The sequence below is a fragment of the Paralichthys olivaceus genome, chromosome 1 (genome assembly GCF_024713975.1).
Source record: "Paralichthys olivaceus isolate ysfri-2021 chromosome 1, ASM2471397v2, whole genome shotgun sequence".
Lineage (NCBI taxonomy): Eukaryota > Metazoa > Chordata > Actinopteri > Pleuronectiformes > Paralichthyidae > Paralichthys > Paralichthys olivaceus.
In genome coordinates, this window is record NC_091093.1 from 12001800 (window position 1) to 12025790 (window position 23991).

The following is a 23991-nucleotide window of genomic DNA, read 5'->3' on the forward strand; positions in this document are numbered from 1 at the left end:
TACTTGAGAATATTTATCTGTCAGTGATTGGCGGTATATTCCTTGGCATGATGTGTGCTGTTGATTTGTTTTTGGCTGCCATCATTGTCTCAATCTTCCGTGATACTTCTGGTGGTTCATGATGGTTCCCAATTTTAAAGTAAAAGATTGTATTTCAAGTAGGGAAACAAATGCGATATGTATCGTGCATGCTATTATTGCAATGATGATAGATTTTCGATATATCGTGCAGCCCTAACTCATATGACATAAAACTACATAGTTGAAAACATACATTAGGACACTGTTCATCAATGCTTTCTAAAAGGAATCAGGATTGTGAGAGAATCTTAGACACCAGATGATGATTGATCTAAAAGAGAAAATGGGATGGAGTGAGGATGAGAGAGTCAAAAAATGTTCCTGACTGTTTTGGATTATTTATAATCTGTTACTTAAAGGTGATATTAACAGATTCATATCAATATTTTACTGAAATAAATATTTAAAAAAATGTTTCTAATTTTGTCTTTGTTGTTTTATTATTGACTCTCCCAATCATCTAAAATTTGTGATACTCCAGTGTTACACCCATAACGAGTAAAACACTAAGAGCACAGTATGTCAGAGCTAGATGTGCTTCCATGACGCCTGCTCTCTGAAGGAGGCTACACAGGGAAATGGACAGGTGTCAACTTACATCAACTCAGTCTTATGGATCTCAGCAATCCTTCGCTCCAGCTTCTCTGAGTGCTTGGGAAAGAACTGGAACTTGGAGCTGTAGCCCTCTGGGTGTTTCCCAGGGTCGTGGTCACCAATTTCAGCTGGAACACAGTAAAAAAAAAGAGAATAAGGAAAATTTTTGATTTTTCTTTTTGATTAACCCATTTATTTCCAAATAAATCGTATACCTCAGGCATCAATCATGACTGAAGAAGAAAGGAACACTCTTTATTAAAACTATGCAAGCTATCCACTAAATCATTACTGAAATCTTAGAAATGCATTGAAGCCAAACCATTATCTTACATGTTATGTGTGTCCAAAACTCAAACACAACAATGAGCTACATCCCTTTTCATTATACATGGACCGGATGCCGGGTTGTTGGGTTTAAATGTGCACTGCTCTGGGCATTATGGTCACAAAATATCTACTGTGGTAACATGCAGAGAGGCACAGTTTATGTATTGTCTTGAGAGAGGTTTGAAGAAGTAAAATCAAGAAGTAAAGAAGCATTGTTCCATAGACATTTAAATAATATGATATTCAAACATGTTTATGGGGAAAAAAAAAGACTCCCACAAGCAAATGGCGACAGTGGGCACATGGCTCACTTACTGACTAAAAAGTAGTTCCATATATAAAAGTAAAAGGAGACATAAACATTTTTTATATCAAAAACTATTTCAATAATTTTTCCATTACATTTCATTTAGCTGACGCTTTTATCCAAAGCAACTTACAATAAGTAAATTCAACTTATTTCTTAATTTTTTTTCTTTGTTATCAATATTATCAGAATTTTTTTCTTTGTATTCAATTATTCTGCCAGGGGCATTTTTATATTTCTATTTGTATTTCTTTTTTGTTAGTGTTAATACAACATGAAAATGAGAAAAGCCCAAAGTACACAAGGATACCATGTGCACAAGAAATCAAGGTTTTGAGTGCACCCTTATAACACAAGTGCGCACAGTGAATAGACCGAGGCCGTCTCAGAGAAACTTCAACCCTGAGATGACAAATCCTCTTTGCTTAAAATACTTTTAACACCAGCTGACTGTGGTTTATTGTGTTGAATAGATTAAGTCGTTTGAATGCAGAATCTTTTAACATTATTCACAACATTTTATTTTGCCAGTGTGTATCCACATCTCCATTCATTAGTTGGCATGTGATACCTCCTGCCAGTGTTCTTTGCAGTGCTGATTGCAGATGGTGGAGAAAACACATGGAGAGTTTTGGCTACTTCTCTGCTCTGTAGAGAGAACTGCACCAACCCAGGCAACCATAACTGTTGGAAATTATATTTTGTGGAGCAAGTAGATGTTATGCATTCCCAGGTGATGACATGTAATACAGTAAATACTGAAACCCCTGATGAAGACATGCTTTATAGAAAAGAAATGTTAGTCCATGCTGAGGTTTTTACGAAATGAATAGATATCTCCCTGCATGGATGTTGTAACAGTTGAAATTGTGAAATGTTCCTTTAAGAAATACAGTGTTGCCTATGAGAGGAGCAACATCACCAGCTGTTTTATTTGTCCTTACTTTGCATGGAAAGGCTGAACTGTGGTTAAATAAATGAGTGTTGTAAATAAGTGTTGAAGAAGCTCCAGCACCTGTGTGGATAAGATTGAGGGTTTTTGCACATAACAAATAAGCCAATATTAGCCCCTGTCTAAGTATATTGATGTTCTGTATGGTGGGTTAGGGACACAAAGAGAATGAAATATGTAAATCCTGGAGCTGCTGGGCAAGGCTTGACAGCCGAACTGCTCCTTCTCACCTCTCAGCATGTTGATGAGCCAAAATGACAAAATAAGCCAAGAATTTGAAATGTCTGTGCAGAACTGACTCTCTAGCAGAAAACCATTAAATCCATTGTAATTTGAATAATAACTGTGTCAATATTGTTTTTTGTGCTATTAAGTGTTATTAAAATGAGCAATTAGTCAATTCATGATAAACAAAACAAAGTCAGATTCTGAAGGTACTCATCAATCACAAGCAATAAGCCTTCAACACCCACATGATAAAACCCACACACAAACACACACACACACACGTTTGTTAACAAGCCAGGGTCATATGGAAATCATATAAAGTCTATAGAAGGTTATAAACATGAATATTACATATAGTTACTGTCAGAGGAAATATAGTTTGAGGTGATGAATGAGGACCACAACTAGAATGAACAATGACAATCAATGCTGAGATTAAAACAATAAATAACATTTATCATTTAGCTGAAATGCATCACTTGTGTTTCTAGTTCACTTGTTTCTTTGTTCATAAAGGATCACATTGTCGTACCTTGTAATATGTAGGCAGCCAGCAAAGCAGCATCTGACGTTTTGCACAGGAGCCGACCATGGTAGAGATCCCTCTTAACCTGCAGGAAGACGAGATATCTGTGGAGCGGAACACAAATAAACTAATTGGGGTCATTATTTAGTTAGGATCAATATATTGACTGCTGGACATTAACACCTTAGTAGGAGACTGTTAAGAGAAGAAATATCTTTACATAGTAAGTTAGGACATGAGGTTCAAGACCAGCCCAGATACAACCTCCCTAGAACCTGTTGGACTAAATCCAATTTTGACCTGTTGGGAGTGTTTCAGATGAAGTCAAGGAATTCTATTTTAGTAAATATTTATTTTGTGGTCATCCAACCAGTGGATGGTGATAACAGGCTGAAAAACACATGACCTAGTGGGCAAGAAATTGGTCTTTAAAACAAATACAAAAAATCATGATATAGCTAATGCTATAGGAGCCTATGTGTTAACTAGCCTAATTTGGATGTTCTATGGCTCTTACAGACAAGCTACAATTCCTCCTCAGAGTGACATATAAAATAAATGTAGGCTAGCAACAACTACATTAGTCCAAAGATCTTTCACAATCCATTTAAAATCAAATCAAACTTACAATAATGAATGTATGATTATCAATCCAAAGTTATCTTCTGGACCATTAGACACAGGACACGTTGGCTGCCTCGAAGCAGAACTTAACCTAAAGCTTCAGAGAACTGACAGTGAAATTCAGATAGTGAAATAAAATATGATTGCTGGTCGCACTGAAATCGACTGGGGCAGCTGGTCTGGTCTCGTCCTCAGCAGCCACAAATTGCTCATGTGTCATTTCCCTGCACAGCAATTTGTCTCCAAGCAGCAAAGCAATAAATAATAAAGCAGCACTAAGCAATGCTAAATGTCAAATAACAATTTAGTGTGCATATCATCTGATGATATCACCTGATGTCTGTAGTTTTTAAATACAAGATAAGTTAATTTATGTTCATTCATCAGTGGGTTTAATTTATCATTCACAAAGTAAGCGGATCTGAAATGAGGAAACTGTATTTCAGCTGGTGATCCCTATTCAAACATGGATCCTCATATATAATATTTGTTCATCTTATCGGCTTCACACTTGTGTATTGTAAATTGCCAGAGGAAGTGTAGTGCCCAGTTTGGTGCAATTTGGACACACAATTCAATTTAACGTTAACAAAACTTGAATAAACAGGCCACCAGCGCTCTGTGGGGGCGGGGGCAGTGTGCTGCACCTCTGAAATAGCTGACATGCAATATATGAAAAAAAGAACAGTTCAGTAAATCATTCAAACATAAATATATATAAGCCACACTTGAACAGTAACAAAGCAAATTCAGTTTTATTTTATGAAGATCATGGAAGGCAATATCTTCATTGCAGATAAACCAGGTTGGATAAACGCAAAGTTTTCAACTTTGACGGGAGTAGACGTTCCCACTGAGGAAACACATGGAGATTATTTCTCCCCACTGTCAGAGGGGTAACCTTTAATATACAGTCTATGGTGTAACCTAAGCCAGAGCTGTCATGTTACTGTCTCTTTAAGGTTTAGGTTGATATAGGCAGGTACACTTGACCTCAGCAGGAAAAAAAGCAGAGTGACCATCCCTCTCATCAAACAATCTTTGATCTCCTGTTGTTTTCTCCTTCATGACTCCTGGAGGAGTTTAATCAGCTAGAACAAGAAGTGGGAGTCTGATATGTAAGATTCGTGAGAGATGACAGAGGAGTGTGATTTCACCTGGAGACACTTAGAACTGTGAACGATGAGTCCCGGTGAGTTCATGATTGTAGCTCATGATGTTAGCGTGCTAATTACATTAGATACTCCTGCACACAGGAATCAGGAAATGTAGCTTGCACTCATGAAACCGATTGGGATCATCGTTAAAGGGGATAAGGTTCATTCATGAACAGGTGATAATTTTGTCGTGTCCCCTATGAATGCTATGCTAAAACCATTTAGCCTGCAGGCTAGCTAAGTGCTGCATGTGTTGCAAGTGTTATTTTCACACAGCTAAGTTCATGGAAGACATTCACAAGGCTCTGATACCTGCTGCGTCACTTCCCTGTACAACCAATTTAACGGTGTTGTTAGTATGTATTGAAAATGTGCTGTATTCTGGGAGCTGAGTTAGTGCACTAAGAGTGTATTCACTGTGAAATGCTAATGTTGACTGTATGGACCTTGAAGTACACATTGAGGTTGAGTTATAATAGTGGAGCAGGAATTATTTTGAAATGCAGATATATAAGGACATTTATTATGGACTTTTAATGAGTAACCGTCTTTATTCTTGAAGAGGTCACCAGGACATCCATCTACAGTCTCAGCTGTTGCCATCCATCTGCAACTCCATCTCCTCCCAACTGGGACATCATGCTGGACATTCATTGGCGGTAGGACTTTTTCAGTACACTCATTTTATTTTACTTATTTGAACTTTAAATGTTTCCTGAGATCTCAGGGTTTTTGGACTATGATCCATAAATTACCTGGCCAGTGCAAGCTTGACAAGGTTGAAATAACATTTACTGTGTTATGTGGATATTTGTTCTATATATTCCTAGTTACCTACTTGGACACTGATGATTTGTGTTTCAACACATCTTTCTCATACATAGCCAGTCTGTTGTCATTTGTGTTACTCAGTGGTGGATGTTTCATGTCCACCTTAGTAGACAGAAGAGAAGATTAGAGAACAATACTCCTGGTTCCTGATCAGATACTGTCCACTATCTTTAAGGCACAGCTGAGTAGGGTTACAAGAACTGTAAATGACTGAATATTGCCAATGTCAATTTTCATGTCACCACACTGGAGACACCCAGTGGGCCGAAGGCTCTATGTTTTCTGGTTGTCTCAAGAATGTCTCGAGGGAATCTCTTCAGATTTGGTGAAAAACATTTAGTTTGACTCACAGATGAACTGATCAGATTCTAATGGTTGAAGGTCAAAGGTTATGGTGACCTGATGTTCTGGTGAATGTGATATATCCGAACATCCATTACATAATTTCATTACATCAGGCACAAACATTTACTTGGACACAAGGATGACTGGATTAGAATTTGATGGTCAAAGGTGTGACCTCACAAAACACTTTTTTGTCTTGTGAACATGTTACACCACGAGAGAATCCTTTCAGATTTGGCTCAAATGTTCACTTAGTATCACAGGTAAACTAGATTTGGGTTGTCATATAGTTCAAAAGCACAGTGGCCTCACAAAATATCTATGTGGCCTCTTGAACATGATATCTCAAGTCTGCTCAAAGGGAGTTTCCTCAGATTACCAGTTGTCACATTTCAGTGGTCAAAGGTCATGGTGATCTCAGATGAGGTTGGCAAAAAGATATGTGGACTGAAACTGCACTGGTTGGTGAAGGCATACAACCACTTGGTGGTATTTTTGATTTTTATAGAGAGAGCAAAACATAGGATTGTTAAAGCAACATAAAAATCCAGGTTTAATGTTGTTACCTGCTCATTTACTATATGTGTGTGTCTGTGAAAGCCTCCAGTCAGAACAGATTGCGGAGGATATAGGAGCGCTCCCTTGCCAGGGCTCAGCTCTATCAAAAAGGGGTTGGGTTGTGAGTAAGAGATTTCATTGCATGGCAACCAGTGGAGAGATGTGACTTTGAGGGATCTGTGTGAGCGCTCAGTATATCTCTGGCTCACCCCTCACAGCAGTTTGTTCAGCTGTCAAGGATGCCACACACACTATAATAGTGGTGAGGAGCGCCATGACACTGCAGCTTATAAAGAAACGGGAAGAGGCAAATCCCTTTGCACACAGGCTCACTGTGGAGCTCTGGATGCTGTTATGAAATTAAACTTGTGGTCTTTATTTTGTATCTGAATCACAGCCTGCCTCTCTTAACAGTTCAGACAAACAATTCACCTCTGATCACTTTACAAATGGCTACTTTCACTCTAAGCAAGTTGAAGAAGAAAACATACTTTTATTTTGTCATACAACTATTTAGTTTTTCAGTTTTTCTCAATAAATACAAAAAGCAATTATAGGGATGAAGTTTAAAAAGTGAACTACAATACAACTGCTCATCTGCTGCTGCTGTTATTCATTTTTCAATAAAGTAAAAGCTGGCTGCAGAGACATAAAGTACCATCAACAAATTGTAAGATACCATTTAAGACAAACAAGATAATAAAGAAGAAGACATCCAAGTATCCCACAGCTAGCTTTGCTCAATGTCGGAATTTTTAGAATCACAACTTCCCAAAAAACAGTGATATATGTTGTTGTCATCCCTATTTGAGTGTAAGAAGTTTATTGAGTTATGATCTATGTTGATGTTTTGTTTTAATAATGCTGGTCATTCCAAAATCCAGCCCCACGCTTTACAGGTTTGTCTCAACCCTTCACTTTCTCTGTTCACTCAGTGTCAGAAGTCCACTACAACCAACAACAAATTGAATCGTGTCTCTGGTTTTTACTGCGGTCGGCTCCAACTAATTTATTCTGTCTTCTTTCCTATCTGTCCTGTTTTGTCATTTTCTAATCCCATTTCAGTGTAATCACACATTTTGTGACCCCTTGCTGAACTGGCTCAGGCACAAAACAGCTGTTAAGTGATTGCTTCAGACTATTTTCTTGTTCAGGCCTCAGATTCTTCCTGTCCTCTAATACTCCCCATCAAACATCACTTCTGCACTCGATACCACATGACAAACAAACCAACAGGTAGCTGCTCTAAATAAATAGAACTGGGATTTCTAAGGATGTTCTTGTGTTCTCTGTGGCAGGGTTTGTAAATATATGTGTGTCTGTGTACTTACTCAGCTTTTAAGGCAAATTAACTTTGCCTCACAAAAGTTCTCTATAATTTCCTGTTGACCTTTTGGCTTTTGATAAAAACCAAAAAATCTGTATGTTTGAATTCTTTGTTTAGTTGCAATTTCCTTGTCCACTATTTTAGCAATGCTTCCCATATTTTTTAAATGAATGTGTGCAGACATTGAATTAAACATGTTTATCTCTCAGAAGGGAAAGGCTCTGTGTTTAGGTTTATACCCTCTTTGGTCTTTCAATCAGATTAAATAGTTGTGGTCATGAAGACATATTGTACATTGACAGACTGGTGACACACATGGCTAATTACGCCTCCATTCTAACACTGCTCAGCTCTTTTGCTTGTACTACCTTAACCTTGAGAACTCAGCGAAAGAAAATTGACATAAAATTGACTCAAATATATCTTCCGTCTCTAACTCCAGCCTTCCCACCTGCTCTGAGCCATCTTGAAATCTTACCTGGTGATTTCTTCTCTCAGGGCAGCAGGGTCAGGTGGGTAAAACTTGACACGCAAGCACATAGTGAATGGAGGCTGGGCTGCAGAAGAGAAGAAGATGTATGTTCTGAGTTTGTTTTGTCATAATTCTAATGTTGAAATTATTATGTTTCATTTGCTTTTCTTTCTCCTCCTTGGCACACACTAATTAGGCATGTTATGGTAGATGCTTACATTTCATTTGTTTGGCAATTGACTTTGTAAACTCCAACCAGTGCTGAAAGAGACAGAAAAAGAAGTGAAGATCTGCACTTTGAATCTTAGCCTCTAAACAGTCACTCTGGAGGTACTGATTGCTCAGCAGCTCAGCATGATCACTTGTAATCTATAGCTGGAGGACACAGCACAATTACTTCCATCTCTATGCCGTCTGTTCATCCAAGAGAGGAGATTTTTTGAAGATAATCAGCAGAGTGCTTTTTTCTGTCAGAGCGACGACCATCACATGTCGACAACTGGCTCTAATCAGTGAGATGATGACACGCTGACGATAATGAAGTATCCCCACACAATGATGCTACACTACCGTTGTTGACTATTTATTTTCTCGCTATGCCTGCATCCACATTTTCTTTAAATGTCTCTCAGCTGGCTGATATCTTTCCTATAAAATATGGAGAAACCTTAAAGAACTATGCATTTTTCATTTCTAAATCTATATTCACAGATCAAAAGCGCATGATAAATAAATACATAGTTTCCAATCTGCAAATTCACCCAGGCCTTTCGATGATGGATATTCACATTAATTAAAGGGGCTGGTCTCTCACCAGTTTACATGATGAACATGCAGACTCACCAGCCTGTGCTGAATTTTTATGTAGCGAGTGAAAAAAGTCACTAGACCATTTACAACTGGCATTTATATTAACAGACTTTAATGAAGTTTCTGTCACTGTCTCTGAGATCTAATTGATAATTTGCTCTACCTGGTGATCTGCAGACACTGTAGATGTGGTAATGACTGACTGGGACTGCTACTGATCTTCCTTCTTTATTAATGTGGCCTCACCCTTTCATCAGCTACACAGGATTTAAATGGGCCTTTTAAGCTTTACCTTTGAATAGTGGTTTAATCCTCTTTAAATAAAGCATGTTATACACACTGCTGCATAAACACCAGATTTTTTTTCTGACTTTATTTATTGATGGCTATTGTGAAGAGGATTTCAACAAATAATATAAAAGATGTTTCAGAAACAAATTTCTAATGCTACTTTTAATTCAAGGGGGAAAATGGCATATTTGTACTCATGAATTACTAAGAGTAAAATTTGAAGGTCCTGTAAAAAACAAAACTTCAAAGGAACTTAACCGTCACATTATGTGACTCACTGAAATATTAATTGGGTTTATTATTAAAAATGAATACTTACCCTCTGCTTGTCTGGGTCAACATATCTAATACCAAAGTAGTCTTTCTCCAGCAGGTTGAGATGATGGCAAATTAGGTCAAACAGGTACTGTCCCTTGGCATCCCGCTGGAGACAGAATAAGAGGAAATTCCAAAAAAGTAAATATTACTGATAAAGAAACAGCAGGAGATAGAAAACAGAGGACTCCACAGGACTAACATTGTTATATTTGCACATTTACCGACACAGTTAATGAACCCCCAGCAAATCAATGCTGCATAATATATGTGAAGGCTCCACTCAAGAGTCCAGCTAGAGCAGCCACCAGCATCACACATTATGAAAATAGACATTCATTTTCTTCCGTCCTCATCAGGAAGTCCACTCTTTTGCAGCCTCTGAGAAGTCAAAACGTCCAACAGTTTTTAATATTTCACCACTCTCAAGGGAGATATATAAGGACTATCAAATATTCATATCGAGGCAGCAGCCATCTGTGGAAGCTTTGAGACATTTCTGCCGCAGAAAAAGACCTGAGAAAAGCACTGAGACAAGGTGAAGGGGAAAAAAATGCAGGCTGTAGTCACAGTATGGGGGAAACTAAATAGTTTGTCTTTGATTATTCTGTTTTTTTTTAAATGACAGTAGAGGAGGAGAAAACAGGCCTGTTATCTTGGAACTAGCATAACTCGACATGAGCTGTTTCCTCCATGAAGCTGCATCTACCCCAAAAGACTCATTTGACTCATTTTAATGGAGTCTTCATTTAGTTTTTACTGCAACAATAAGGTACAAGACAATGAGGCTGCCACTAATACACAACAACACGTGAACCAGTAATTGGAGTTTTGCTGCACAGTCAGCAAAATTGTACAGTTATTGAAGACACTCACATTTATTAACATAGTTGTAGTCCCCTAAAGGCCTGTTGTCTGAGGAGGATAGTTCAAATGTATCTGCAGAAGGAGGAAAGTGGTCTCTGTGCTAAGTTTAAGTTGTGGTGTGCAAACAGAGAGGCTCAAGCCAAAGCATGAACAGATTCCTGGTGGCTTGCTGCTCGTGTTGACTCAGACTATCTCCACTCCCTGGTAGAAATCCAAATGTGATGTCAAGTTGATTGTATTGATCTACTGTGATGTTTGTGTTCGTTAGCAGGATTACGCAAAGGTGTTAAACAGATTACCAAGAAAATTGGTGGAAGGATGTGATATGGGTTAGGAAAGAACACATTACATTTTGATACATATCCAAATCAGGAGGTTGATCCAGTATATCTGGTATGCGCTTTACTGAGTGCCATTATAGTTTCTGTCTTTATTGACAAAGCTAGCACAACATTACTCCATATGAAAAGAAATGTTAAGTTTCTCTCACTTGTTCTTTTGTTGCGATTAGTGCAGGACTCACATTGTACTGATTCTACTGATGTTTTTGCAATATACTGCAGTCTGCAGCAGCTGGTGTTAGCCAGAAGCACTTCCTCGAACAAATCACCTTCGGTAGCAGTAATTCCTCCGCAGTGATCCCACACACAAAACTGGAGATATCTTGCAATGTCCTTTAGTGTATTTTCAATATCTTGAGTCACATCAGTGATCCGCTCTATGATGGTTCTTTGAGACGACGTGACTCATTAGAACAATTATTCTTTGCTTTATCAGCTCTTCAAGACTCCACCAATTCTCCTTTAGCATTCTGTTTCTTCGCTTTTAGCTCAGTCACTACAAAACGTGTCTGCTGAACATTGTTCCTGTCAGAATATGTTCTTGTGGAAGCTGCTTGTTTGGCACAAAAACTCTGCTGAAGAGTGTAATGTTATCCAGAGCATCTGTCCTTATAACAGGACAGTTTAGATGCAGGTTTCCAGCTGTATTAATGCTCGAGATTGGTTCTCTTCATCTCTGAACCACGTCCCTCTGAACCACAAGGCACAATGGATTGTCTGATCTTGTTAGTCAGTTTCTCTTGTAAAGTGCATCATTCTGCATCATCTTTTCTTGACAAATGCTATGATGTTGGTCAGCGATCATCACACATATTAGTAATTTGTTTTTCCTTCACCCTGACTGTGACCAGACAGGCACACAGCTGAAAGGGACTGCCTTGAAGGACAAGCTTGTCATTTTCTGTTATCACGAAAAATGTATTTCAGTCGTGAGAATTACTTTTTATTTCTCAGTGTCCTTTTTGGATTTATGAATCATCTCAAGGGGTTTATATGGGGTTCTTGATCCCTGTTTTATGTCTGGAGAGGATCTCTCTTCGTGTTTATCACCACTGAGATTTATGCATGCCTGTATAGTGAGTGTGTGTACATCCAGTGGAAAATGTTCTGTACCATCTGTACTATAGATATAGGATTCAGCGTTTCCTTCCCCAGTGGTGAAGGACACAATAAAATATCCTACTCTGCCTTTTAAAAGAGACACTGTGTTCATGCAAGTGACACAAAACTGCACAGTCAGAGAAAATCATACGCAGATATATGAGAACGGAAGGGGAAACAGAGAGGAGAAAGACAAAACCAAATTAAGAGCGGGAAAGAAAAGAGTGAAAGGGGAGAGAGAACACGTGAGGCCAGTTGACACTCATTTTTTCTTGTTTAGCACATCACAGCTCAGCAATCTAAAAGAGAACAGGAGAAAAGCTGCAGTGAAGGATTAGTCCATGTATGAACCACTTTCAGATATGACCCCTGTTCAGATGCATCAATGACTTCATGTCTTCATGATAACTCATTCTGAACCCAGGTTGTCTTGTTTCATTGACATGATCACATATTCTGTTGCTCCTTGTGACAACATTTCATTAAATCTATACAGCACATATTTTCAATACATTTTAAAACCAAATGTGACTTAGAATTAAAATCAAATCTTTGCAGATTTGGAAAAAGAATGGTCTAATATGAGTCTGATATATATATATCACAGAAGCATCAGGTTTATGTATCAATTAAGTCAGAGGATGTGATTCATTAAGAACAAATATCTGTTTCTAGTGTTTTTTAATGAAGTATTTGAGCCAGAAAATCGACTCAAAGCAACTCAACCAAAGTACAACCCCTCAAAAAATCAGTCAGCTCCAGTTGTGTCAAGCAGTGCAAAACTGGCCAGACCTTTCCCTGGCTGCTGACCCTCCATCTCCTCTGTCAGTGTGTCTGTATGTCACTGTCACAACACACACCAGGACACATCAGGACAGGCCTGCTGAGTAGCCCAGCGGCAAAAATAGGAACGCATCCATGGATCCATGTTCTCACACACACACACACACACACACACACACACACACACACACACACACACACACACACACATACACGCACACCACACACACAGAGGTTTAATCCTTCTTGCTTGTCCATGTTACACCTGTGTAGATCCACAACATTTTCAGAGCCTTTACCTCCCACTCACTCCCATCTGCTGTGCACTGTAGTGTATACTACAGCAGGGTCCAAAAAAGCCTTTCTAATTAATCATGTTCATCCTCCTATGTGTGCATCATTATGTTTGTATGTGAAATGCCTAAACAACAGAAAGACAGGGCAATTTATTACAGAGCAGTGTTTCAGCAAATAAATGAAAAAGGATCGAATGCATTAAAAGAAAAAGAAAATGGACTACATTTAACCAAGCTGCACCAAATCTGCTCAGAAATATCAGTCCCTTAAACATGCCTGATTCTTTTCATCAAGATCCATGAATTATTCTCTGAGAAAACGGTGAAAATGTTAAAAAAAAACCCTGTCTCACAATGTTAAAGTGAGTGAAAAAGAAAATCATGGATCTACAGCAATATTGGATAGGTTCTTCCTTGACCCAAACCACATCCTTCCACCAAATTTCGTGGAACTTGGCTCTGTAGGTCTTGTGTAATCCAGCTAACAGACAAACAAACAAGCAAACGCCAATGGAAACATAACCTTCTTGGTGGAGGTAAAAAATGAGAAAGGATGAAATGCCTTATACGAAAAAAAGAACAATGCTGAACTCCTGAGAATATTTTCTCACAAGCTGCAGTGCTTTTTACAGCAGCACTGCAGTTTAATCACACCACGTTTCTACAATGGATTTATTTGCTGTTACAACAGAATTCAAACAGTGTGACTCAATGAAGAACTTGTGAGTCTTCTATTGTGCATCACAATGAGAGCAGGGAATCCTGTTGTTTCCGATTATTTACCTGACTCTGCACTACGATGTAGTTTGTAATGATGGGATCTAAGCGTGCACTAACTTTGCTGTGCAGTGCTAAATGACTGGCACGACTAATCAGTGACAGAATAAAGCGGCACAGTCTCTCTTGCACATATAGGCAGCTGGACGAACACTTGTAATGTATATGTGGTGTTGTGTTGCATAATGATGAGACACACTGAATTTCAGAGGGCTGACTGGGGCTCCACTTGGACACAGAGGCAGGCTCTGAGGCAGAAACATTATTGATCTGAAGCTAAGTGTTCTTCAACATCCTTATGAGACTTAAACCTAGAGCCAGGCTGCAATACATTGCATGGAGGTAATTCTATATGTGTGCAGTTAAAACTCTTTTTCATTGTTTTTGAGTAGATAAACTGAAGATCTATTATGTGGTTTGTGGTCATGTGATTCAGAGTGGGAATTGCTTCTCTTACAGTTATCTCTCCCCTAGGTTTTTATTGCTGTGGAGGAAATAATTAGATCCGTGCTATCTTTGGATTAAAACCCTTTCGTTGCAAAAACACCAGGAAATAAAAGAGCCTACTATTTAGATAAACGATCATACACTTAAGTATGCATTATTAGGCTTTGGAGTGTGATTAATTATTGCTTTATACTCAACATAAGGACTGTACACTGACCATTGTGTATCATGAATTATCCCATTTTGCTTTTAACTGTCACCACTCCTTAATGTAAATAATACATGCTTTACATGTGTCAGTGGGGACACATGCAAAGGTTGTTTTTACACAGGTTTTCTTTGGGGCTTGATCTGTGTTCCACAAAATATTTAAACAAGTTTTGAAAATGGTGTTCCTATAGTCACACCCAGTTGCCCAAACAACTTCTTAGAGTAATTTATCTCCATTGGAGTGACAGACTTTGCTAAAGTTGTAACATTTCTTACTGGAAAGACGACTAATCTTATCTTATCTATCAAAAAATTAAATAAATACATACTGTGATAAACATAACTGCAGTATGAGTTTGTCGAGCTATGGGCAACAGCACTTGTATTATATAAATGAACAAAACAGCACTGTCCCCACAAGCACTTTATACATTGCCATATAATGGCACTGTGCATGCTGGTAGCCTTGTATAATAATTATGATAAAATAAAAAAGCTGGTCCATGATTACCTTGTCAACCTCCATTCACTTCACAGAGAAGACATTAAGGTTAGGTGTTTGATCCATATGTCTTCTCTGATCAGGACACATGGATGGCCTGCAGGCCCTGTCCTCTACATATCGTGTGCTTGTGCAAGAGTATGGGTTTGCTTACCCCTTTGATCATAACTGAATTCAAGAGACAAAATTATCTCCAGTAACAACTCATGGATATAGATTTTAGTTGAGGTGGGTCAGGCTAAAGCATCAAGCTTAAAGGGATAGTTCACCAAAAAAGGAAAATTCACTCATCATCTACTCACCACAATGCCGGTGGAGGGGTGGGTGCAGTGTTTGAGTGCACGAAACACTTCTGGAGTCTCATGGGTAATAAGCTTTGTTGCTATAGGAATCATAGAAGTTAAATGAGTCAACACATACTTTGTGAACTTAATGAAGGCTTACAGTCCCTTGAGGGGTCTAGTTGAGGAGCAGCTTCAGAAATGAAGGGTCCATTTTAAGGCTATACTGCAGTAGACCATTGGGTCTTTTTTCACTGGCAGTTTAAGGAAGAGGCATTTTCAAAAGAAACTGCTGTCTGTCAGGTCTGTCTGTGACTAAATGTGTTTATTTTTTTTAAAGGAAGGAATTTCAAGGTTAGGTGCGCAGAGTTTCTCAGGGTCACAGGGTTGTTTGCAGCTGTGTGTGAAGCAATATGAATAAGGATCAGCTCCTCATTGTCAAGTACCTGGAAAGGTGAGGGTTAGTAAGAAGTTGCTGAATATGTTGTGCAGTGGCTTGCAATTGATTCTCTTGGTGAAGAGTGTGCACTAAGAAGAAGCTCTCCATAAACACATCAATTTATAATCTTAAATATTTAGTGAAAAATATTTCACCTCAGCGTTTCTGGGCACATTTCATCAGAGGTAGGTTGAAGAACTCAGAACTCAGAAACCAGTATCTTTGTATCTTGAGTTGCAAGAAGCCAGTTGAGGTGGTTTGGGCATCTGATCTGGATGCCTCCTGGATGACTTGTATTATGTTCCATGGGTATGAGACCCTGTTTTGGCAGTAGTAAGGTAACTGCCAGGTGTATTAGCAGTTTATACAAACATTAAGGGTAATGGCAGTTAGTGTGCTGCTCATTTTGGTTCATGTATGAAATACTGTATGTTTCCTGTTACTCTTCTGTGATCTGTTAGTGATAAGAGTAGTTAACGTTTGGAGCAGCTGTGATAGTAGCCACCGTGAGTAATCCTCAATGAGATTACTGCAGACCTGTCAGTGGGAGAGGAATGCATTAATCAAGCAGAGGCCTCTAAGTGCTTTATGGAAGCATGCGCAGCGTTTCATCACTGCAACAATAAAAGTGATAAACGGAGAGCTGGAAATAACCCAGACTGGGGCCAAATGATCACCGTGGTCCTTGGCGACGCGTCAGCAGCACGCCGCTCTCAGCATGGCCAAGCCTTGCGTCATATTAATTATTGAGAGGGGTTCCATATCAGCTTGGGAAACACCACATCAATAAATGATGGTGTAATTTTAAGATAGAGGATGGAATTTGCAACAACTGAGCAAATGGACCTGAAAGGTTATTGCTTCTGCGAACATTGGTGCTTAACAGAGACCAGGGTTACATTACCATACAGGTCTGAGCTCCTGGGTGGCAGGGGATTAGGTCGAGGGATGCGGCATGATGGTCTCAAACAGCACCCCCTTCTCTGGGGCTCAACCACAGGGTTCATAGTTGGTATATCTCAGTCCCCTACTGCATGATCTTTAACCTGATTTAAGTTCTTCTCGTTTGACACTGCCAGCAGGAAACCCTGTTTACAGGCTTAGTATAATCTTATCACATGGTAATGTGTACTTTCTATACTCAGGAAAGCAGACATATGGGTGTAAGGCTGTAGTGGATGCTCCTGTCAGTCGGGAGCTGAATAGTTTAAGAAGATTTACTCTCAACATGCCTTCCCTCTCAACCGAGAGGAAGCGATATATACGTTTTATTACAACACTGCCTACAGATAGGTGGAGTAGTTTTTCAGGGTACATACATATTCACATGCATTTATGTGTTTTATGTAGTTCACAAAATGTCATAGATGCACACATGAATATATGTGCTGTATGTTAAGTACACATATTGACTTTACTGTAGTCAAGAGCAACACATGGGAATAGTGCAATCCAACACAATAGTATATAAACCTGAATAAATTGGTGATGTGTCCAGCTATATTTATACAAGATTATCTATGTAAGTAAAATAATTAGCAGAATATGAAAAGCAGCACTGTTGCCTCACAGCAAGAAGGTTCCTGGTTCAAACCCAGTTCAGGCGGTGTGGTCTTTACATGTTCTCATTGTGTCTGGGTTGTTTTTTTTCTGTGGGTACTACGGTTTCCTCCCACAGTTCAAAGACGTACAGATTTGGGTTAGTTTGATTGGAGACTCTAAATTGTTGGTAGGTGTGAGTGTGATTGTGGTTTGTGTGTCAGCTGGGATTGGCTCCAGATAATCTGTAAACTTTGGGAGAGCAATATTGCAGTATCTTTAATTTCATAGATTGTGTTTCACCTCCAACACATCAAGCAGACAGCAGAGTGAGGGCTTTTCGGAAGTACCAGGAAAGATAGATTGAGAACAAGTCTTTATGCTAAGATAAGCTGATCACTATCTGGCTCCAAACTTCGTGTACAGATAGATATGACAGCGATACAGATTCTCTCATCTAATTCCAAAAATATTTTCATCAACTCACATAGATGCAGCATTAACAGCAAGTTGGTGGCTGCAGAACTTATGTCCATATAATTGAAGAAAATAATTATACTGAAAAATCCAAAGGCAACAAACATTTCCAAGGGTGTTTTGCTTCAAACCAAATACCAAAAGTTTCTGCTGAGGAGCTAATTTTGTAAAACCTGTCCACAGAATTGCATTTATAAAATAGACTTTCCTTCAGAATAATATACTCAAAAAACAAAAGCTTCGCAATGAGCCAACAACAGGCATTCTCCAGATAATGCACCTCTTTCCCTGCTTTCTTATGTGCATTCACATGCTCCACGTAGCAGCTGCAAGGGAAGACATTGTTTTAAGATCCTCTTAAAACAATGTTCACTATCAGCAGGCTGCCATCTTATTGCCCTTGAAGTGGCCAAGTGGGAGTCAGTGGGGCCAGATTCACAATACCTGCGCAGTTGTGTAAATCCTGTCTAATTCAGATAGAGGCTTTCGCTCCTGAGGGCTCCATTACAGGATACCACACTGGAGAAGTTTTTGCAGGTAGAAGAGATGAGAGGGGAAGAGTTAATGCATCTTAGGCCTTTGTCCAGGAAAAGGGCAGTGATGTGCATATACTTAAAATGAAGACACTGAGCACCTGTCCTTTCTGTCCTACCTATAAGCCTTCAGCTCGATGGACTGAGCAGTGCACTCACTCAAGAAACTTAAATCTTTACATCTAATTTGCAATTAGCAGCCTATTTTTCGTACAGGTTTGTCTGCAAAAGTCTTGTAGAAAAAACTACTTCCCAGAGAAAAACCTAAAAAATGTATTTGCAAAACGTGTCATCTTCCTAATGATGTCAAAATCAAGGATAACCTACACCTTGAAAAAGAGCTGTCTTTGTTATTTAGTAGAGCATGGCTGGTATGACATTAACAGATACGCTAGGACAGAACATACAGAATCAATAACACTGGCACCTCTGGGCACAAGATGCCAGCAGAGATAGTACACGTTCTGGGTGCCGCTATGTTACCCTTTTGACCTTATTTGGAGCCAGTCTACATAATAGTGATCGTGATGTGGAACCACAGTATAGAGGTCCTGCCAATACATGCTCAACCAATGTCGAGTTATTGTCAGCTATCAATAATGAAATTTCACTAAAGAAACATGAACACATGTGATAAAGACTACCTGTAATGTTTGGGGAAACTTTGACGTATTAGTGTGCTCCATGCCTCATCCACTAACATGGAGGATCTGGATCTATCTTTACATTTTCTTTAAAGAACTTGGTGTTAAAGGGCATTTACTGAGTTGTAATAACTCATTCATCAGTCAGCATAAAATATAAGGGTCATTTTCCCTTGTAAATATGTCATATGCATATAAACAATTGATTAACAGTGATTTTAGTTCCACCTCCAAGTAGTAGAGGAGACACCTAGGCCTCCAGGAATAGCTAGCACATTATTTGTCTCGCATTAAAATATCACTGTCGTTCTGAGCCAGGCCTTTTAAGAAATGAGGGGACATTCTAAATTGGATTCACTAAACTGTGCCAAAATCTGGAACATTGCTCCTGATCACAAGAGACTCTCTGCAAATAGAAATGTAATGTCCTCCACACTTTAATTTCTTTATACTCTGCATGAAACTCACTTAAGTCCTGAAGTGGTTCCAAGTGTTAACCACTAACCTGTTATCCCTGTGGAGACACTATTGGTTTGTTCCGTTTTCTAACTAAATCAAGAAGCTAAATTTAAATCATCCTGTATTGTCGTCCTGCAATATCTGTGAGACAACAATACGATGTTTTTTCATTGTATTAGTTTCTGCTTCACTTGGTGCAGTTTAAGTATCACTGAAAACACATCCGATACTTACACCATCTGGTGTCTATCAGGGTGTAAAACGGTGCTGGTAAACTCAGACATCTGCTTGACAGGCTTCAGTTGAAATTGTGTGACAGCAGAGCGTACTGAGGGCTTGCACTCGTATAAAAATCAGGTAAACAATAAACCATCATTCATCTTCAGTCCAGTTACATTACATACACATTATGATGTCTGCATGATAATGGCAAACTGGTTCTTCCAGGAGCCCTCGTGATTGTGAGATAAGAAGCAAATGCAACTCAAACCTTTTTTTCAACAACCGTGAACCTGGTGCTGGTTCTACTGCTGGTTGATAGTTGGTTCAACTTGCGAACAGCTCTTTTATCTATAGGCTATAGCTGCCATAGCGCCATCTCAGTACATCACTGTGTTGGTCACTTTTTATTCCCTGATTTCCCACAAATTTCCCACTAACCCCAACTTCAAGCATAGCATAAAAATGGTGGACTACAGAATCTCTTCTCAAGCTTTTGCCCTGGCTTTGCAAACACTAGAAGTTCCCTCTAGTTTGGTCTGCACTTCAGCTGACTACTACAGAACAAGGAGACAGATTGTCTCCTCCAAGGACATGCTGCTTTGCTTTGGCATCAATATAAAATATTCAGACCACACAAGGTACAAGCCGCTTTTTTTTAAAAGGGTGGTCACAATATTTTGGTTGGTCTCATTGGTCACGATAATTCCACCCCCAGCCCCTGACATAAGCTGTTATTTTTTCTAGAGCCGCAAAATGTTGGTGCTACAATCGAACCATTTATTTTGGCTCAGAGCCAGTTCTTTGGCTATCGAAACACAAAGAAAAAGTTCAACATACAGCATGGCTCCAAACTGACACTTGATCGGACTTGGTGGAAAAGGGGTAAAAGTTCACCTTCCAGCTTCAGGTATTGGTTTTTAGAATTGTGTCTATAGCTGTAGTATCATCCTTATAGCAAAAGTAGGACAGAATCATTCACTGTGCCAAAATGAACATGATTTATCCACTTTGACATATTTGTATAAGACCTGTACATCTGAGGAAAGTATAGCTAAAGAATGAAATGAAAAAGTGGCCTCCATGCAGTTCTTCCCCTGTTGTCTAAATTCTAGAGCCATTTAAAAGACGATCCTATGGTGGTGATGGCTTCTTTGTTCTATGTTCGTGCAAAGTGCAAGAAATAAGTGGGAGGTTAACTGCAGCAAATGCCCAGAGGTCACTTTACCCGACAATTACTCAGCTTCCTGGGCCTTATAATGGCCGTCCATTAAAGAGATTAACTCAAGGAGCACTACTAATACATAGATGTTATTATGTTATTACTTGGCTGAGCAACCATTTGGCTTGCCGTGAAAAGGTAAGCGATATGACTCACTGCATGAGATTGTGGTCAAATTAGAGAATGGAAAACCCAATTACACACCATTTTAAAGATTTGCATACAAATGTGATGTGGCATGCAGAACAGAATGAATATTAATATGTAAGAATGAAAATTTAACAAGACCTCAACGTGCATCTCTAGATTTGATACAAATACTTATGTTTATCTCTGGAAACACATGGCTGAATGATGTAAGCAGCATTGAAGGTCAGGACTGTAAGCTTAGAGCTCTGACAACACAGACAGTGGTTCGTTCTGAAGAAAGTGCTAACAGGCAATACTGCTGCCCTGACCGAGCAGTGAGCAGGTCAAATGTGTTACTGATCATAGCCTATGATGGGAAGAGGCGCCCTGCATCTGCTGCACTTGCATCCAGACAAGGATTCAGAAGAGCGAGGTGGGATTTCAGACTTCGCACACTCAGGCAGTTGGGCACAGCTATTTCTTAAAGCTCTGCTCACACATGCACATGGCGCAGCATTATCTTATTTCATCATAGCACCATGGTGCACACACAGACAGACATGTATTCTTCAAACAGAAAGGTTTTTCATTATTTCCCCGTACTCCACAGAATGCACCACCAATGCATCAAACTTGGATGAATTGGTTCATCTCCTTTGGGGACAATGTGACCGTCAGTGTGCTGTCATAACACTCAGGATGCTGCCAGAAGGATTTGGTGAAAGGAAAACTGAGCCAGAGCAGCAGTAAAACAGCTTCCCTCTTCTACCGATCTGTTGATAAAGGCAGCTGGTCTAAAGGCAAACAGGAAACGTGAGAAAACCTGAGAATAAATGTAATATGATTGCAAAGCTCTTGAACTTGTTCTTCTTACAAAATAGAAGACAGTGCTGGTGTGTGTGGGTTTGGTATTCATGTCATGGGGACTAATATCTGTTTACACAGGAACATTATGGAGACATATCTCCCTCAAGGGTGCAAAAATGTCCCTATTACACAGATTATTTTACTTTAAGGTGAAGATATCTTTTACAGTTGTGGGTGAGGCAAGTATTTTTTATGGTCAAGTCATTACTAAATGAATGTAACTGAATTTTGTCTGGTATCATGAAGCCATAACTGCATGTGTGTGTTTGTTGTTTGCCTCAAAGCTATACTTCTTCTACTCGCTGAAGGATCATGTATTTCACTGGAAAGCAGCCAAATGTCATAAGAAAAACAGTAGGTTTCACACAATCCTTATTTCTGAAACGCTCGGTAGCTTATTTTATATTTTGTTTTTCTTTTTTCCTGTCATCTACTACTTTTCAATTTAAACTTTTAAGACCCATTTCACATCCCACCACTATTTTAAAGATGTATTGAGTATGAATAAATAAATAGATAATTGAAAACTCTCTCATATTTTCGGTTCAATGGCATGGTTCACAAGAATTAAATTAAATTCCTGCTTAGAATGGGGCAGTTTAACTGCCCAGGCTTACCAGGGAAAATATTCAGATGAGGAAAAGGCCCCACAGAGCTCAAAAAAACATAACATTCACAGAGAGAAAGAATAATATGCTTGATTTTGGTTGGCACTACCAAAACACTTGACTCTGAACAACAACACAGTATTTTCAAAACCAAAAAATACCAAGACATTTTCTGGTTAGTAAAATGGAATGCTGTAAGTGGTTCATCTTTTTTTAGAGAAGACAAAACAGCCACATTTTCTTTGTGGCATCACTCCCAGACACACCCACCTCCTGTCATATGTCACATGTATGACTGTGCCTCCTGTCTTCATTATCCAATGGATGAGTCCAATTCATGACTTCGGTAGAAAATTACTTCACATGCAGGAATGTTTGAAAAAAATGTTTGAAAAAATCTTGTGAAAGTAAAAAAATCATAGAGAGAAAAGTTCAGGATCATTGAGAAAAATCCCCAAGATGACAGGATAGTTCAAAGCTGCACGTGCGGAGGTCGAGAAGACTGTATATCATCCATCAGCAGTAGCTGTGTGAAACAAGTATTGATGATGGCATTTACTCACAGGGTTGCAGGGTAGGCCTTCAGTAGTTCTCTATAGCTTGACAACATAAGTGAATTTAGTGAAGAAATACTGACAGACCTAACCCAATGAACATAATCAGGTGCAATACCAGTGAATTTGAGCTTTCATAGCTTGTGTTAGGCTAACAGACTGTAATCTATACGCATCCCAGACTCAGCCTAGCTGCCTTGATTTGGTCATTTAGAAAATGTTAATAATATTGGAAAATCATGTACTTAAAAAGTTATTCTATGACTACTGAAGATTTTTCTTGATGCCTAAAATACTGCAGAATGTATCATGAATTCCTGTTGCTCACATTAACGAATGATTAAGTTGCTATAACTTCATTGTTAAAAAAGTTGTGTTGTAGTTGGGCCCATGGTATTTTAATTTGGCCTTTACTGAAAGTAAATTTGGAACAACTCACTCACTATAGTTACAGTTGTTACATTTAAACACAGGAAAAGTCACCTTGTAGGCAAACCATCTCTATTTGACCATCTTTGAAATCACAGAAACAGATGGTGAGGTTGTCAGCAGTAATTTTACACAGTAAGGTGAGAATGCCCTTTACTTTATATGGAAAGATTGTTTCTAACTTATGATTAAATATGACTTTAAATGCCACTATTCTTAAAAAAAACCATTCATATCTTAATATATATATATATTTGAAAATCTGCTGCTTTGCTAGGTTCAATTTTTTTTCCTTTACTAACCCATTGTACACACACTACTACAATGTTGTGCTTTCCAGTGTTTTATCCCTGCGGGCATGCATGGCCCTCTCTGCTGTATTCATCTCATCCCTATAACCTCAGCATATGAGCAACGATTGACCACCCACACAGGACCTTTAACACAGCATATACACACAAACATAAAAAACTAAGCTTGGAAGTGTATCGCACAGTGTGAGATCCTGAACCTTATAGT

The 23991-nt window shown here is 38.9% G+C and overlaps 1 protein-coding gene and 1 long non-coding RNA gene across 2 annotated transcripts in view; one reads left to right on the plus strand and one right to left on the minus strand.

The window, feature by feature from the left end:
* LOC109645863 (FERM domain-containing protein 5-like) overlaps nt 1-23991 on the minus strand; it is a 65103-nt gene that overhangs the window by 13082 nt on the left and 28030 nt on the right. Inside the window, exons 2-6 of the mRNA XM_069520793.1 lie at nt 9753-9857; nt 8551-8593; nt 8339-8417; nt 3025-3122; nt 680-803 (exon numbers count right to left, since the gene is read on the minus strand). Of these exons, the coding sequence (XP_069376894.1) occupies nt 680-803; nt 3025-3122; nt 8339-8417; nt 8551-8593; nt 9753-9857 (449 nt within the window). The remainder of the gene's footprint in view (nt 1-679; nt 804-3024; nt 3123-8338; nt 8418-8550; nt 8594-9752; nt 9858-23991) is intronic.
* Nucleotides 4028-22348, plus strand: LOC138406974 (uncharacterized). Its single transcript, XR_011240371.1, has 3 exons — nt 4028-4834; nt 5362-5458; nt 21625-22348. It is a non-coding gene; the product is annotated as an uncharacterized lncRNA (long non-coding RNA).